The following is a 17,304-nucleotide window of genomic DNA, read 5'->3' as shown; positions in this document are numbered from 1 at the left end:
CTGCAAGTAACCTATTTTGTATGCTTTCGCCTGCACCTCCAGGATATGTCAATGCTTCTTCAAGTCTTCGTTGTCGTCGATACCAATTTGCGCATTGAAGCTTCTTCGGAAGACAAACTGTAAAGGCTGGTGTCTACTGTTGGCATTGGTGCGGTCTGAAATATTACGTCTCCCAACACCGTTAACGTGTATAGCAGCACCCTCCAACATGATAGGATGTAATTTATGCTACTGCAGCATTCTGCATCCTTTTCGAGGTGACGGTACCGACTTTAATTGTCTCCCGGCAGCATTTAGAAAACGACCGTTCCCATAATACGCTAAAGTCCTTCCAGCATCAGAGAATTCGCGAGTCTCCCCCCTGAGGCTGAGGGTACCCTACGCCGATCGCCGTGGTTTTCCAACGTAAGATATACACGGCTTTATGCGAAAAGCTTTCCTACATATGATGGCATATATGAATGGAGTCTCTCCATGTGCTACTCATCCTGGCTAAGACTATTAAGTACTAGTGCTATCGGCTGAAGTTAAATTCGATCAGTGAATTCCGAGGGCTCGTTTCAAAAGTGACCAAATCCGTTTCAACTTGAAACTCAGAACTGAATAGAGTTTATAACTCGTAGATTTGCAATCGATTTATAGTAGTATACTTCATATCCATCCATGCACCACAGGCCCATAATTGCAATGAGCGCATGTCACATGAGCCCCAGTGGACTTTGCTACTGCAATGTCCGGGATGGCTTCGTTTCGTACGTCCATTAGAGTGACACTTATCCACTGATCAGATCCTCAGTATCACAGTAGATTCTCACCTCACGGTCCTCATCATAGTGGCCGCATGGACAACAAATAAATTGTGCGGCATTCAGCTTCTGCTACTAATAGCGCTATCCCTCTCCCACCATCATTGTCTAAGAGGGGGATAGTGCCGTTACATTTCCACTTCTATTTCCGCGTCGCCATCGCCTCTTCGGCAATACTAACCATTAGTTTCTGTTGTTCAGGGATTGGAGTTGTTTCAAATAACCAAATATTACAGGTCCGACTGATGATATCATCATAATCATCATAACGGCGAGTTGGTACGTAGCGAGAAAGAAAGAAATATCGTCTTTGCTTGGCACTTACGTTGAACATGAATTTCGCAGTTATATAATGTTCGGGCCTCCAAGGGGGATCATCTGCACTCAATATCTTTTCCTACCCTCGTACCGTTTGAGAACCTAGACATCTTGCAATGGCACCCGTCGCAGTCGCCCCTAATACAACCACTGAGTTCGTTACAAACCTCAAAACATATGTTGTCTCTCAACAACCCAACACTCTCCATGATGTCATCGCTCAAGCCGTCGACCGCTATCCGTTACATGAGCTTGGTTTCATAACCTCCTCGGCACATGACTCCTCCATTCAGACCAAGACTTTCAGCGCGCTCAACCAACATGTTCGCAACCTTGCATATGCTATGCAGGGGTGGGGCAAACCCACAGGCTCAGTCGTTGTCGTGTACCTGACGGAGCACGAAGATAATATGGCTGCTGTATGGGCATGTCTTCTGGCTGGTTATGTGCCCTGTTTACAGCCTGCACTTAGTGCACAACAGGCGCACAAGGAGGGCCATGTCGCCCACATCAAGAACTTATTTGGATCTGCTACTTGGTTGACCAACGAACTGGGCGCTGAGCAGATCAGCTCTATTTCTGGTCTGAATATTCACCTGCTCTCCGAATTAAAGGCATCGGCGGAGAAATTTGCCGTCGCGCCTGACTGGGTTGTACACGAGGCCAAGCCAGACGATGAGGCAATCCTATTCCTGACCTCGGGGTCAACTGGATTCTCGAAGGTGGTCGTGCACACGCACCGTACGATCCTTGCTGCATGTCGTGCCAAGGGCCAAAGCTACGGCTTGACTTCCGAATCTCGAGTCCTGAACTGTAAGACGCACGTGGTTTAAACTTTAGTCTTTAATTGATCGCTCTGGTGACATGCAGGGGTCGGATTTGATCACGTCGCAGGATCGTTAGAAATGCACATCACACCTCTGTTATATGGTGCTTCGCAACTCCACGTGCATGCATCTGCTATCCTTGCTGATCCCCTTCGACTCTTCCGTCTGATCGATGAAAAGGCATGCCAAAACCCAACCATAGCTTAATGTGTCTCTTACTGTCATTATATTTTAGTCCATCGATTTGGCATTTGCCCCGAATTTTCTGCTCTCCAAGCTGACTCGTGATCTGGAGAAGCGCACCGACCTCTTTGGGTGCTTCGATCTATCTTCAATCAAGCGGATCAACAGCGGAGGTGAAGCTGTTGTTTCCAGGACTGCAAAAGCGTTCGCTGCCATTATGAAAAAGTTTAACAAAAACTCCTCGTCCTTTGTGATATCCGCTGGATTTGGAATGACAGAAACTTGGTAAGGCTGATTGTGCCACATGGTTACAGAGATCTGACGGTTTTTTCTTCAGCGCCGGATGTATTTACAACCCTGTGGATGTCCTCGCAACCGAGCCTGCTCACGAGTTCCTTGATCTCGGGCGTCCCATCAATGGTTGCGAGAGGCGTATCGTCGACCCCGCAGATGGCGTCACCCTGCGCCCCGACGGGGAGATTGGCGAGCTGCAGGTTCGCGGACCGATGATCTTCGTACGCTACTACAACAACATCGAGGCCACGTCCTCCGGCTTTGTTGAAGGCGGCTGGTACCGCACTGGCGATGTTGGCATCATCGAGAATGGTGTCATGCGTCTTCGCGGTCGTATCAAGGATACCCTCATTGTTCATGGTGTCTCATATGGTATCACTGAGCTCGAAACCTACCTACAGACCGCTGACGGGGTCATGCACTCATTCCTCGCTGCTGGCCAGGATACTGAAGGTTTCATTATTTTCTACTCGCCAACTTTCGACCTTGATGGAACAGATGCCTCTATCAAGCTCCTCGCCACGCACCAGGCTCTGCGGGATATCTCTGTGAGGATGATCACCCTGCCACCTCAGATCATCATACCCATCCCATGAACGAGATGGAGAAGACCACTCTCGGTAAACTGTCTCGTGCGCGTCTGATCAGTCTCTTCACAAAAGGACAGTTTGCGAAGCACATCGTCCGCTCCGAGGAGCTTCTCAGTGAGGCACGGGACGCTACGTTCGTCGCCCCGTCGACCGAGACGGAAAAGGCGCTTGCCAAAATATGTGCTAGTATCTTCAACATGGCGGAAAGCGAGATGTCGGCAAGCTACAACTTCTTCGAACTCGGCGGTACTTCTATTGATGTCATCAGGCCAGTATACCTGTCCCGCCCGAAAATGACTCACTAATACATATCATCCCCAGGCTCAAGCGTGAGGGAGAAGCACATTTCGGCCTGCCTGAAATCCCCAGTATCGAAATCCTCAAGCACCCCGTCATCTCGAGCCTCGCTAACTATGTTAACGCCCTGCTCTCTAAGGATAACCAGACTGAGGAGTACGACCCCATCGTTCCCCTCCAACTGACCGGAAACAAAACGCCAATCTTCTTCGTTCACCCTGGGGTTGGAGAGGTTCTCATTTTCGTCAACCTTGCCAAATACTTCCAGAACGAGCGTCCCTTCTACGCTCTCCGCGCTCGTGGTTTTGTGCCCGGCCACCCCTTCTTCACCTCCATGGACGAGATGGTGTCTTGCTATGCTGCAGCAGTCAAGAGGACCCAAGCGACAGGGCCATATGCCATTGCGGGCTACAGTTATGGTGGTGTTGTCGCGTTTGAGGTTGCCAAGCGGATCGAGGCCATGGGTGACGAAGTCAAGTTCGTCGGTCTCATCAACATCCCTCCTCATATCGCCGACCGCATGCACGAGATTGACTGGACAGGCGGCATGCTCAACTTGTCGTACTTCCTCGGTCTCGTGTCGAAGCATGATGCTAATGATCTCGCGCCTGCTCTAAGACAGATGACGAGGAAGGAGCAGGTTGAGGTGGTGTGGAAGCTGTCTCCCCCTGAACGTCTCGTCGAGCTCCAACTGACGGCTGAGAAGCTCAACCACTGGGTGGACATCGCTGGGTCCCTGATCGAGTGCGGAAAAGACTACAACCCATCAGGCTCAGTTTGTATGTCGTTCCTTTTCTGACTTCGTTATCGCCTGCTCAAATGGCGGATCTCTTCAGCTGCAGTCGACGTTTTCTATGCTATTCCTCTCCGTGGCAGCAAATCAGACTGGCTCAACAACCAGCTCAAGTTATGGTCTAGCTTCAGCCGCGGCGAGCCGTCATATACCGACGTGCCTGGGCAACACTACACGCTCATGGACTTGGATCACGCCCCCCAATTCCAGAAGATCTTCCGCAGTCGTCTCGAGGCTCGTGGACTGTAAAAGATTGGAGTGCGTATATTGTGTTTTTACAGTGCAAAATGGGAAAACGGACCTCTGGGACCACCAACGAGTTTATAGCACCCTGTTATAACTCCGAGCTAGTTCGGTTGCCTTAATTGCCTCTGACAAAAAGTCCGAACACCTTCACGGCATTCACAGCGTTCAAGACCCCAGGATATATTCGCGAATTCAAGGTACACTTGGTATCGTCTGCTATGTATATGCATCTACCCCCCATGGTTAGCATTTCTTCCTTTCGCCTCCGTCCAGCTGCAGCAAGCTCCACTAACATCCATCATCACATCATCTCAACGAGCTCGACAGATATCTACGCTCTCCCTCCCGGGCCTCTCCGTTTTCGTCGAACTCTTCCTGCCGCATGCAGTATGCATCACCATCCGTAATATGATTTCCTCTCGCCGTGCATTGCCCCTCTTCCATATGCTTCTTCGTGTCGTGTATGACTTTTTTTTGGAAATTGCTATACGCGATATATATACCTGCTTAATTATAAATTGAAGCCTAATGAATGTGTATGTCGTTCGGGACCAGCGGTGCTTATGAACCGAGGGAGCACTCAACGTCGCAACACTCAACTCCAGTCAATGCTCGAGTTAACAATATTATTATATTAAAGAACATTGTCTAACCATATGAGATCAAATGTATATAGGTATGGGTAGTGCGAAGGGAACGAGATGAAGAGCGCAGAACCAGGATACCAACCAGGGAAAGAACGAGATATGATATCGCAGGCGGTTGCGCGAGGCGCTGCGAATGACAAGGTGCGGGTGGTCGAAGTAAGCAGCGGGAGGTCGCGGTAGGTCGCGGTGGCGGCGCCAGGTTAGCAGTAACACGAGAAAGGTCATGGTCGGGTGTGCAACACTAGGTTCATGGAAGGGCGAGGAAGGATCTGTGTTGGCGTGCCAGGGTAGTGAGAGGTTGCAGGATGTTGCCCTTGGAGGAGGGGGTGGCTAAGGAAGTGCAGGGAGCAAGTGACCACGCAAGGGCGACAGGAGATCGAAGTGGGAATTGAGAGACCGATAGGTCGTGGCGGCAGCACTGGGTTAGTGCGAGCACGAGGAAGGTCCTGGTTGGATGTGAGGCACGTAGGGCAACAGCAGGACAATGGAAGGGTAGAGAAGGAACTTGGTTGGTGGGAGGTGGGCAGGGCGCTACAGGTGGTCGTGTCGATAGCAGCTCTGTACATTTTGCTGGGGCATTTGAATGTGGGAGCCGATAAAGGTTGTTTCATGCAACATTGGAATTGACATGGGAAACAGACTAAATAGCACCAAAAAGCTGCCCTGAGCAAGGTTCGAACTTGCGACCTCAGGATTGCCCGAATATACTCGGTCATATTTAAGATATGAGACCTGCGCTCTAACCAACTGAGCCATCAGGGCTGTACAGTTCGGGAGTAATTGGGTCACATTACTTCAATGCTCGTAAAAGCACTTGGCGTCGGGCCGAAATTAACCCCTGACTCGAGGTCCCATGAGCTGTCAGGACGTGGGACAAGGAATACAAACAGCTTGCTCCGAGACCACTCAATGGACGGCATAGATAAGCTCGGACTTTCCACAGCTTTAGCAAAGGCACGTAAGAGTTACCAAGAGGGAGGGATCCCGATTGGCGCTGCCCTTGTGTATCACGGATCTTCAACAGATCCCAAAGATGCAGTTGTTTTGGGATGCTCGCACAACTCACGCATTCAGAAGTCGTCGGCTACGTTGCATGGAGAGATAGCTGCCTTGGAGGATGCAGGGAGACTCAAGGCACAAGTGTATAGAGGATCCACGATGGTGAGACTCGCGATGTGAATGGGTTTGGTAGTATCTGATGGATCTGATATATGGTGCTTGGTTATGAACGAAGTACACAACCTTAAGGTGGGAGTGATTGTCATCCGTCGTTAGCTCTATCAATTACTCATAACCCACCACATGAATAGCCCTTGTATTATGTGCACAGGCGCAATTCTACTTTACAAGATCCCTCGTGTCGTCATCGGAGAGAATGAGAACTGGGTGGGAGGTGAAGAGCTGCTGAAAAGCCAAGGCATCGAGGTCGTAGTGGTTGATAATGCAGAATGCAAGGAGCTCATGAAGAAATTCATTGTCGAAAAACCGGAGGTGCGTTGTCATGATGATCTACTACGGATGACATGTTTGCGAAAATTGATGATCTATGTGCAGGAATGGAACGAAGATATCGGTGAGATCCAGTAGAAAAATCTGTCTACACCTGCCTGGTAAAATGTGTACGTCTATGTCACAATATGCCTTGGCGCAGCAATATCGCAAGATCCATTATGAAGACCCAACTATCACTGTCACAGCTTCTCCCAATCCGTTCTTCGTCACCTCCCTTATGCTGAGATCTACTGCACCATTGCCGCTAATGATTGCCTGTACTTGCACCTTCGTCCTGCCCTTGGAAGTGTTGGAAGGCGAAAGTGATAATGAAGCCAAGAATGCTTCTTTTGAGATCGTCTTCTCCTTTACCTCCTCTAACTCTTCTTCCTCCTCGTCCTGGGGCTCGTCTTCTTCGTCTTCGAATTTTTCAGGCTTGACATGATCGACCCTAACTCCCTCGCTAACTTCCCAGAGCTCGAAGCCAACTCGATCTTCAGGCCCACTGATATTCACCTCCACAGTGACAGTGCGCCTGCATGGCAGAGGCGTCTCCTTCAAAATGAGAGGAACCCACACTCCACCCAAGCCGCCCTCTTCTGCAGACATCTGAGGAACCAAAAGGCCGATAGTACGGCTCGTAGCGCTAACACTGCTAGTTCCATTGCCCTTGATGAATGCCTGGCGAACCTCCTCGGTTTCTCCAGCGAGGCCGACAAGCAATTGTGCTTGGAGGGCACAGCCGCGTGCCAGAATAGTGGTTGGATCACCGATTCCACCGCCAGCGACCGTGCCAGCCTTGAAGGGGGTAATGACGTTTTCGGTGAAACCTCCAGCTAAAGTCTCATCCAGGCCTGGTAGGCAAGCGCAACCGCCGATATATACAATCTCGTCAATGTCATACAAATCCGTCCCTGCGCTCGCGGCAACCTCCCTCACCCTTGCGTAGACCTTGTCATATACCGAGCGCACCTCCATGTCAAATCGGAGCCGGTTGATGGAACCAGTGTAGTCGAGACCATCTTTAAGTGACTCTACGGAACACGTAGCGGCACCAGGACTCGCGCTAAGCGTGCGTTTTGTGTGCTCAACTGCGAGTCTGAGTTTGGCCTCGGCGCGCTTATCAAGAAGATCAGATGCAGGCGCGACAGTTAATGGCGTTTTGGTTTTTTTGGTGAATTCTTTTGCAAAGAATTTGATCAACCTGGAATCGATCTCATCTCCACCGACAGACGAATCCGAGATAGTCGCGAGTGAGTACGCGAGGCCCTCGCGGATTGAAAGGACAGACAGTTCGAGGGATGATGCGCCGAGATCGACAATGAGCTGTGTTCGGTCAGAGGGGATCTCCTCTGATCCTGCAGCAGTGCAGATGGCAACCGCACCTGCATCATCAAGCAATTGAAGGACGTGGATTCCAGCATCCTCTGCTGCTTTTATCAGCGCCTCTCTTTGGGCGTCATCGAACCATGAGGGGGCGCTGATTACGGCGCCCAGTACTTTTTTCCCAAGGAAGTCCTCAGCAGACTGCACGAGCGAACCGAGGAATATTGTGGTCACTTCGGAAACAGTCAGGATGCGCTCGACCTCGATGGGCTCTGAGCGTGGAGTAGCAACTTGTGACGCTGCAGGTGTATTGGTAGCGGTAGTTTTAAGAGGTGAAGGTGCGGGTTGCAGGACCTTGACCTTGTAAGCTGCCGTGTCGGGTAGCGAAGGGTGTTGTATGGCCGGCGCAGAGACAGACAAAGCCGCCTGTGGTACTTCTGAGAACCTATCATATACCTTCAGACTGGATACAATGATGAATGCCACCAAAAGCACTTTTTACCCAAAAGGTTACGGAATCCGGTGATAGTATTTTGAGAGTTTTTGACCAGCTGGTGCCTCGCTTGGTTTCCGATATACTGAGAAGACAAAACTTAAGTGGCGTGAACACGAATTAGGTTACCGCATACCATCTCCTCCCCGTGAAACGAGATAGCACAAGCAATCTGACGCTCTCCATCCTCATTGGCTATGCACTCGGCAATGCCTTCCTGTCCTCAGAAAAAATTGTATATGAGATTTTATGAGATTGACAGTAGAATCAAACGCACTTTTGTTAAGACTGCGATGGACGCATAAGAGTTACCAAAGTTGATGCCAACAATGGAGGGTACTACAGAGACCTCGATCGGAGCCTCTGCAGTTCCATTCGGGACGAGTCCATTGGGCGCCATTTTCTATGGAGGTTCAAAGGGTATGAGGACGATCTGATCAAAAGTTCCTTTCCAGTGCACATAAGAAAAAATCAATCACGTGATTGTCAGAAATTCCTTATTTGTAGGCAAAATACTATTATATATTGAAATAATATTGTCAACAGGCCAATCTAACAACCTCATTTTCATACAGTTAATCATGGGTCACTGAAATATTTCCTCAATTGCAGCACAAAAAATTAGGCTTGATCAGTTGGGAATATTTGATGATGATGCATGTCATCAAGTTTGAAGTAAGTTTAAAATTGAAACTCAGATTGCCTTATCATTTCAGGGGGCAATCATCAATGGCAGATACGTGATACGCCAATATTAATAATATTGCAATCGAAGCCTTTGCTAAATCTCTGACGTCTGCATATCCATAAGGTTGAACGCCACTTGAAAGTCATGAATCGAGTGAATCAACTTTGGTGGTCTTATCTAGGAACAACTATCTTCCTTCGTCTATAAAGGGCTGTCTAGGGGAGACTACTAGGTCTGTCAGATCAACCTGCTTGCTTTTAGGCTTTATCCTGTACTCACTGACAGCAGTACTGATGACTCGTGCTGGCCAATGTCTCCCACCCATACAAAGTAAACTCACAAACATTTCTGTCAGTGATGATCAGAAGGTGGACGAATTCATCTTGCCAGATGGTGCGGTGATGATCGCCAAGGCAGACTCTGTGTCGCCGACAAATTTCATTAACATCGATGGACTGGTTGTGTGCAAGTATCATTTACTCGACCAGACCGCGCAGCTTGTCCTTTCAGCTGTCGGCACGCAGTTTGAAAATACTGCATCACATGTACCAAGCTTTCAGGTGATCGAGATCCTTCCTTCCTCCACCTCACCACAGCCGTCTAGAAACGACATATCCGTGAAAGATATGTGGGCAACTGTGTATGCACTCTTCACACTGTACCACAATCAAGAAACCATCCCGGTCGTACTGTCTCAGACAATCAACAATAGCGAAGAGCTACGTTCGTATTTATTCCGATCTGGCCTCGGGCGCACGGCGCATGCGCCTACAGCCCCAAAGGAGGAGATATACTTGCACAGAGCCACGTTCTGGCAGGGTGCGGGAACACAAGGATACCATACTCGTGGTTGGCTACCTCCATCGTCACTTCCGGCTGCGCCTTTTGCCTCCATCCAGTCATTCACCCGTACACCCACTGTCATTGCCGCGCACCCTCTTCGTCCACCAAAGCCCAAACCGAGAGAAACGTTATTTAGGCGATTTTGCCCATCCATAAGCGAGACTCTAGAGTTCACGTACTTTGACGTCGGCAGTGGATCGGATACTTCAGAGCATCTAGACTTGTTTCATCGCTGGCATAATTCAGAGCGAGTGAACAAGGGGTGGGGAGAACGCGGTTCGCTGGAGAAACACAGAGCATATGTCACGGAAGTAGCGAACGATCCTGGTGTTCTTCCTATAATAATGAGCTGGAACGGCGAGCCCATGGGGTATGCGGAGGTCACGTATTTGAAGGTGGGCATCTTGGACTTTCCTGAAAATAGGCTAAAATGGTAGGCAAGGAAAATCATGTGGCGCCCTACATTCCTGGTGGTCCTGGAGACTGGGACAGGGGCCTCCACGTCCTTGTCGGAGAGGATAAGTTCCGTGGTACCCAACGAAGTAAGTTATAATTACTATGTGCAAGTCGGGTCTTACCAAAAATAATCATGCAGCCAATCTATGGCATCGTGCCCTGATACACTACTGCTTCCTGGTGGATCCCCGCACGGAAATTGTGTTGGCTGAGCCCAAAGCTGAGAATGCCTCCATCATCAAAGTGCAATTTGACTCGGCCATGCATATCGCCACAGTGAGTGGGAGTATCAATTCTACTGTGACTGTCTGTTGAAGTCTAGATCCAGATTTTTGACTTTCCCTATAAACGCTCTGTACTCGCCTGCGTTTCCAGAGAGCGTTTCTTCAGGCTGGACTTGCTGTGACAATGATGCGTTTCAAGCTGTTGGTAACGAAACACCCTGTAAATAGCATAAATTGGATGCACACCGTCTGGAATGGGATAGTGAGTAGAGACCAGGATAACTCGAGATAGCGTCGCAATCGTAGGAATGTCAATGACTCGTGTGACAGAACTCATGTATATTATGATAGCCACGTGACAATGTCCCAAATCGCGCTCCTCTTGTGAGTTCTGATCTCTCAACTCAACCACAACGAATACGGGTATTTCTGCTATGTTGACGTCCGCAACTTGTCCTCATACTCACGACATATCTGGCTTGAGAGAACCGAAACTAAGCCAGTCAGTTCATAGGGAAGAATGCACGCAATGTTTTGATAATCAGGTAGGTCGATTAAGGAGGCTGATACACAATTCCGGAGTTCACGCTTGTGCAGGATGGCCCCACGGGCATCGACGTTTGTTTGGTGTGCTTTAATGGATCATGTCTTGACTCGGATCGTCATCATACGCGTAACCATGTCCTCCGATCAGGACACTCCTTCACTCTGAATGTCAAGCGCAACCCAAAGAAAAAGGCTTCCAATCGCGTGAGTGACAACGCATTTATGTGCAACATACACTGGAATCGTGTTAGGCCGATGGAGAGGAGCCACCTGCTAAAATCAAAAAGCTTGCTATTAATGAGGAGCGCGAAGAGGATAAATACGAACATACCACTGTGTTCAAGTGTTGGAAGTGTGATCTGCAAGGTGGGAAAGAAGTAGCGATTGATGCTGCAAATGCAAGTATACTCACTTGCTACTTTTCTGATGAGCATCGTTGATATTACCACCACAGACAAAGCGTCTAACTGATGGCGTCATGCTATCGCTTTCATCGGCACGTCAATCTGAAGTCAAAGCTTGGGAAGAGGAGATCACAGCTTGCGAGCACACACTTTGTTTGGAGCAAGCTCCAGAGTGGAGCTATACCCCAAGAAGGTGATAATCAACCTACTCCTGATCAAGAATGCATTTTCATTCTAACATCAGGTCTGGCGCATTGCGCCTCTTGCGAGCTTACCTCAAATCTCTGGCTTTGCCTTACTTGTGGTGCTCTTGGATGCGGTCGTGCCCAATTTGGTGGCACTGGCGGCAACGGCCATGCACTAGCACATTTTAATACGACCCAGCATCCCGTGTGCGTAAAACTTGGAACTATTACGCCTGAGGGCGGTGCTGGTCAGTCGTTATTTCTCACCCTCATGATATGTATCTGACCCAATTTCTAAGATGTATACTGCTACGCATGTAATGACGCCCGTATTGACCCAGAGCTCGTAACCCACCTCAGTACCTTTGGTATCAATGTCGCAGCACAGAAGAAGACCGAGAAGAGTATGACTGAGCTTGTGCGTTATTGGAGAAACATAATGCTGTCGTCTCAATTCTGAGTCTTAAACCAGCAAATCGAGCAAAACCTCCTGTTTGACTTCTCCCTTACTGCCGAGGATGGTTCTGCACTTCAACCGATCTTTGGTGCTGGTGCTACAGGTCTTAGCAACCTTGGAAATAGGCATGTTTTCGATCTTTTTTTATGTTTAGCAACTATTGTTTACAACAATTGCTCCTCACAGCTGCTATATGGCCTCTGTTATTCAGACACTGTTCTCACTCCCTCTTTTCCAAATCCGTTATTATGGTAAAAGACCTTCCGGCACAAGTTCCGCCTATATCTCTCCGGCAGCAGCAGCTCACTGGGAGAATTGCACTCAAGCCCTCCCTGCAGATTGCCTGGAATGTCAGATGTACAAGCTCGCTGATGGTTTGCTCAGCGGACGATACTCTAAGCCTCACTCAGATCATGAACAGGGTACGTTGAAAGACGAGGTCAACCATATTGTAGACTATGGATATGACATTTGACGCACACTCTGCAGCTCCAACTGACGCTCTCGCACACCCAACACCTGAACATACTCCTTGGCAGGCGGGCCTGAAGCCAGCAGGATTCAAGGCTCTTGTTGGTAAAGGCCACGCTGAGTTCTCTACCATGCGCCAGCAGGATGCGGAAGAATTCTTTAGTCACCTGTTGACAGTACTCAGACGATTCAACCACCAAAATACTCGCGGCGTATCAGGTATTAGAGGGATGTCTCACTTATCACTCGCGCTAATCATCCATAGAAGAATATGAACCGACCGAAACGTTTGCCTTTGGCCTCGAACAACGCCTCCAGTGCCAGTCCTGCCACAGGGTCAGGTACCGCGTAGACACGATGGACGTCCTTAGCCTTGGTGTACCTGCTCAAGAACTCGCTGATGGCGAAGTGGATACGGTAGCGGGAAAACAAGAGACAGCAACTGTCGGTACATCAGACGAAAGTGGTCCTGGAAAGAAGCGGTATCGCTCTGTTTCTTTGGAGCAGTGCTTGAACCTATTGCTCGGACCGAGTGGACAAGAGGCTCTGGAGTACCAGTGTGAAGGAGGCTGCGGAAAAGTGAATGCCGTGAGGTATGCACATACCGTTCGGTCCACCCAAAGGTTGCCTAATGGTAGACTCAGGCAAATGCAGTTTGCTACTTTCCCTGACGTTCTAGTACTGCATGCAAAGAAGTTCCAGCTTGTGAACTGGGTCCCAACGAAGCTAGGTGAGCTTTTGCGGCGTCGGTATCTGATACCATTCTAACATCCCCGAATCGCAGATATACCTGTGATCCTTCCAGAGAATGATGAACTCAATCTTGATAACTACCTCGGGCATGGACTTCAGTCTGGCGAAGTGGAGTTACCAGATAGTTCTAACTACTTCAGCTCCTTCGCAGCCCGAAGTTGACGCCGAAGCACTCTCTCAGCTTGAGGCTATGGGCTTCCCGACCGTTAGTTGTCGGAACGCTCTGATTTCAACTGGAAACGCTGGGGCCGAAGTTGCGATGGAATGGTTAATCATGCACATGGAGGACCCAGGTGCGCCGACATGAACCTACTCGACATTTCAGTTAACAGGATTTCTTAGACATCAACATACCCATTCAAACAGCAGGATCAGGAACTGGTAGTGCACCAGAACCACCCGCGGAGCAGGTAGCGATGCTTGCTGACATGGGCTTCACAAATGCGCAAGCAAAGAAGGCGTTGAGGGAGACAGTGAGTTTTTCTGGTTCGTCCTAACTCTCATTCTAACAACGTCGTAGGATGGAAATGTGGAACGCGCCGTCGAATGGCTATTTAACCATCCCGATGACACTGGCGAAGACAACTCACCCGCTACCTCGTCATCAGAAACCAAAAAAGTACCACCTGGTTCATCGCGCTTGCCTGCTCGATACAGGTTGAAGGCCTTCATATCGCACAAAGGTCCCAGTGTTCATTCTGGTCATTATGTCGCACATATTCGAATGCCGAGAGGTGATGCGATGGATGTAGATGATGCTGTCGGAGATTGGGTACTTTTTAACGACGAGAAGGTTGTGCGAGCGGATGAAACGAGCGTCAGGGATCTGAAGAAATTGGCGTATATGTATGTTTTCGAGAGGGAGTGAAAGAAGAAGAAACCAGTGAAAGTTAAGTTGTCGAAAAGACCAAAGACTCAGGTGTATTTCTAGTTTGCATTGGAATGTAGAGTTAACATCAATCATGGTTAACCAGTCCCTTCATCTTGACAGATTAGATCTCGGATAATTCATCTAATTGCCTCGGTCGCGATCGTTGACTACGTGCGCGGTCTCTTGCTGTCAAGTTATAACGCCACGCGACTTGAACGGTCTGAGACATCGCGGTCACGACCATTCACGTGAACTCAAAATCATTGGGTAAAGACGAGCCTGCAACTTGTATTTACTACTACCTCTCACTGAGCACTTGTACGAGTTGCTTGCATGTCTGCTGAACGTGCAATCAGATCGCATCACAAAAAGACGAGCATCGTCACAATTTCTTTTATGTCTGCTTTCTTTGTCCTCACTTCCACCACAGACATGTCACTAGCGATCTCGAGTGGGTCGGACAGGCAGTCTGAATCACAACATTCTGCAGCGAGCATGACGAGTGACTCCTGGTCTTGGTTCAACCACTGTGCAGTCCACTCACTTGTTATCCGTAATGCATCGCACACCGAGCTTAGATAACTTGGTCGACGATATTCTCCTACAGATCTTCCAAATCTTATCTGTACAAGAAATATTAACACTGAGACAGGTAGGTCCATCACACTTGTTTCCATACGAATCCGGACACATCCACCTTTCTCAGACCTCCAAACGTTACTATCTCCTGTCTAAACTTCGCAGTGTTTGGTATGTGGCATTCTGCACTGAAGTATTGGCTCGCCATCTTCCACCCCCTGGCCCTTTGCGCGCTCTCCATGCTCTGCCTTCTGCAGAACTGGAGCATCGGACATTGTTGGCTCTTTCCCTCGAGAAACGTTGGCCACGATCCACGCCTAAAGTTATTGTTTCGAGCAGAAAACGAGACACTGTTGACCAGATCCTGCTTATCCCTGGTGGAACGCAGGTCTTGACTGTCCATGGGAATAAAGTGGTCTACTGGCTCATCTCTGGGCAGCCAGGGGCCACACAGGGGCTTCAAAAGGTTGGAGAGTGGTCGTCACCGAGTGATGATACTTGCACTGTCGTGAAGGACACTAGAGGGCCGGGGAATCATTGCCATTGGTTGCAGGGACAAGTGAGTCCCTCGTCCTCTTGTACAAAAGCGAAAGGGTCGCTGACAGTGAACAGACCAAACAAACATGCCTACTGTATTCTCTCTCGCCTTGAAGCCTGCCCTCAGCAAGCTATGCGACTACTCCCTCATCCCTGGCACAGTCGCAGGGATATCACGGCACCTCCTTTTCCTAGATACTACATCAGAGCAGGACGGTGGCGGTCTTGAGCTCCTAGATTGGCGTGCTCAAACAGAAGGCACTGCCCTTCTCCCACGTATACCTGATCTGGTGAGTGCGCCAAGTACGACTTCAAATAACAGACCCGTGTGATTATGTTGTAGTTTGGTCCATTTCTAGGCTTCGTTCATTTCTCCGACCATATCCTTGTAGCATGGGAGACATGCATTAGCGCATTCCCGGTGCCTGACGTACCTGCCCAGGGACGGATGGTGATCGCCCATACCAAAGTGTTCATGTATTCTGAGCCCATCAGTTCGCCTGTTGTCCTTCACAACTTGTGTCCCTCGAGGTTGGCCCGGCACAGATGCTCCGGTACCGCCATCCCAGGACACGCCTTCCCTTACAATCGTTGCGCGTCCCAAGGGCAAGTCGGGCAGGATCGCTCTGTCGATGCTTATTCCGCTAGGCAACGATGACGATGCAAAGCATCCGTCCAGGTTGCCATATCGGCTTCTCCGACTATCTCCATTTGTTCCCGGGGTGCTAGGAGATGCAGACAGGGGTTTAAGGGGGCAGGAATGCACGCAGATATGTATGGGGTCGTCTGGGCGCGGACTGTGCGTCTTTGGGCAGGAGGTCCGATTGTGCGGGCCAAGTCTACTATATATTCCCCCGCGTGAGATGCAGTTCGGCCCTGCCTTTGAGACGGGCAAGGCTATATATGAGATTGAAGCTGGTGATAGTGTTCGTGGAGACAGGGTGGATTTCGACGAGGGAATGGGACGGTTAGTAGTTGCGAAGGGAAACGGTGGCTTTGACGTGATCCAGCTACTGTAGCCAATCGTGCAACGTGCAGGATGTATGCCCCTAATGACTTGAACGAAGAACCAAATTGGGAAAGTCCTCGAATAAGGGAAAGGTAGGTCAGGGGATGGGATGTTACATTGTCTTTCATGATCAGGTTGCTATTCACAGCACGGGAACACATTGTATGCCAAGTCCAAGAGTGTTCTCACAATCTTGTTGCTGCTTCTCATAGGAGATCTAGATATGTCATGCGCATTAGTGAAGCTGTGTACAAAGAATTGACAACGGTGGTACAAAGAACATTCAAATCCTCGGTGGCAAATGCTGTAAGCCACCAGCATGCATACCCTAAGCCCAATTGATCGTGACTAAAACATCCGAGGTAATCTCCCGTCGCCAAGATTGACAGCACTAGAGCCAAGATCCGTGGAGAAAATGATATATCGGGATTCGCCGACGAGGCCCTCGAAGCCTTCTGAGACTGTACGCATGTCTCAGGGGCAGTAGCAAGAAGGAACCCCTCACAGGGCTGGTGCAAAACATGTGGGACCCATAGCCTTATCGTCGACAGTAACCATATCTTGAGACAAAGTTACGTGTCCTATGCCACAAAAACAAGATTAAGTTGTGTTTGTCTGTCATACCAACTCGGAAAGAAATGAACTATTCTTTCTCATGACCGGAAGAACTTTCAAGTTTATCGACCTGCCGCAATGGCACTCGGCGCCCTTAACCCCGCGCCGAACCGTGGGAGGAGCGCAGAGAGTATTCATTGGGCAAGGCGATGATGCTTCTAAGAACGCAAAACGTAAAAGCTAAAGAATACTTACTTTGTCAATCGTCTTCAGAATCCTGTAGGTGATAAGGACCATACGGGATACTCCGATGCTCTCCCCCATAGGATGTAATGCCAATCTGTGACGTGGGGCACCAGCTGGCAATTGTGGGGCGCGCAACTCCAAGGGTTCAACGTCCAACATTTAATGATCG

General features: G+C 49.4%; 6 protein-coding genes and 1 non-coding gene across 7 annotated transcripts; 5 read left to right on the top strand and 2 right to left on the bottom strand.

The window, feature by feature from the left end:
• Positions 1 to 1,240: 1,240 nt before the first annotated feature.
• On the top strand, positions 1,241 to 4,357 carry BJ212DRAFT_1447501 (atromentin synthetase; the record flags this gene model as incomplete). Its single annotated transcript, XM_041338408.1, has 7 exons — positions 1,241 to 1,937; positions 1,995 to 2,131; positions 2,187 to 2,419; positions 2,472 to 2,976; positions 3,030 to 3,298; positions 3,340 to 4,094; positions 4,152 to 4,357. The coding sequence occupies 7 exons, from the start codon at positions 1,241 to 1,243 to the stop codon at positions 4,355 to 4,357; spliced, it is 2,802 nt and encodes a 933-aa protein (XP_041191994.1).
• A 1,303-nt stretch (positions 4,358 to 5,660) lies between these two features.
• BJ212DRAFT_t78 lies at positions 5,661 to 5,763 on the bottom strand. Its single transcript has one exon. It is a non-coding gene; the product is annotated as a tRNA-Met (tRNA).
• A 147-nt stretch (positions 5,764 to 5,910) lies between these two features.
• On the top strand, positions 5,911 to 6,588 carry BJ212DRAFT_1447500 (cytidine deaminase-like protein; the record flags this gene model as incomplete). Its single annotated transcript, XM_041338407.1, has 3 exons — positions 5,911 to 6,176; positions 6,312 to 6,492; positions 6,556 to 6,588. The coding sequence occupies 3 exons, from the start codon at positions 5,911 to 5,913 to the stop codon at positions 6,586 to 6,588; spliced, it is 480 nt and encodes a 159-aa protein (XP_041191993.1).
• An 81-nt stretch (positions 6,589 to 6,669) lies between these two features.
• On the bottom strand, positions 6,670 to 8,711 carry BJ212DRAFT_1273693 (Hsp70 protein-domain-containing protein; the record flags this gene model as incomplete). The annotated part of the gene is made up of 4 exons (XM_041331110.1): positions 6,670 to 8,263; positions 8,314 to 8,396; positions 8,448 to 8,528; positions 8,601 to 8,711. The coding sequence occupies 4 exons, from the start codon at positions 8,709 to 8,711 to the stop codon at positions 6,670 to 6,672; spliced, it is 1,869 nt and encodes a 622-aa protein (XP_041191992.1).
• Positions 8,712 to 9,292: 581 nt separating this feature from the next.
• On the top strand, positions 9,293 to 10,704 carry BJ212DRAFT_1273695 (acyl-CoA N-acyltransferase; the record flags this gene model as incomplete). The annotated part of the gene is made up of 4 exons (XM_041331111.1): positions 9,293 to 10,237; positions 10,285 to 10,384; positions 10,438 to 10,574; positions 10,627 to 10,704. 4 exons carry the CDS (start codon positions 9,293 to 9,295, stop codon positions 10,702 to 10,704), a joined length of 1,260 nt encoding a protein of 419 aa, XP_041191991.1.
• A 252-nt stretch (positions 10,705 to 10,956) lies between these two features.
• BJ212DRAFT_1512291 (uncharacterized protein) lies at positions 10,957 to 14,534 on the top strand (the record flags this gene model as incomplete). The annotated part of the gene is made up of 15 exons (XM_041341656.1): positions 10,957 to 11,067; positions 11,120 to 11,272; positions 11,320 to 11,445; positions 11,523 to 11,625; positions 11,666 to 11,905; positions 11,957 to 12,075; positions 12,130 to 12,239; positions 12,301 to 12,536; positions 12,604 to 12,804; positions 12,851 to 13,178; positions 13,230 to 13,315; positions 13,370 to 13,446; positions 13,490 to 13,631; positions 13,681 to 13,811; positions 13,859 to 14,534. The coding sequence occupies 15 exons, from the start codon at positions 10,957 to 10,959 to the stop codon at positions 14,204 to 14,206; spliced, it is 2,511 nt and encodes an 836-aa protein (XP_041191990.1). The 3' UTR covers positions 14,207 to 14,534.
• On the top strand, positions 14,487 to 15,533 carry BJ212DRAFT_344711 (uncharacterized protein). The gene is made up of 2 exons (XM_041342966.1): positions 14,487 to 15,347; positions 15,401 to 15,533. The coding sequence occupies exons 1-2, from the start codon at positions 14,766 to 14,768 to the stop codon at positions 15,437 to 15,439; spliced, it is 621 nt and encodes a 206-aa protein (XP_041191989.1). The 5' UTR covers positions 14,487 to 14,765; the 3' UTR covers positions 15,440 to 15,533.
• The last annotated feature ends 1,771 nt before the right edge of the window (positions 15,534 to 17,304 follow it).

Source organism: Suillus subaureus (genome assembly GCF_016647635.1).
Source record: "Suillus subaureus strain MN1 chromosome Unknown BJ212scaffold_20, whole genome shotgun sequence".
Classification (NCBI taxonomy): Eukaryota; Fungi; Basidiomycota; class Agaricomycetes; order Boletales; family Suillaceae; genus Suillus; species Suillus subaureus.
The sequence above is the reverse complement of the archived record's forward strand: the minus strand, read 5'-3'. Positions and strand labels throughout refer to the sequence as shown.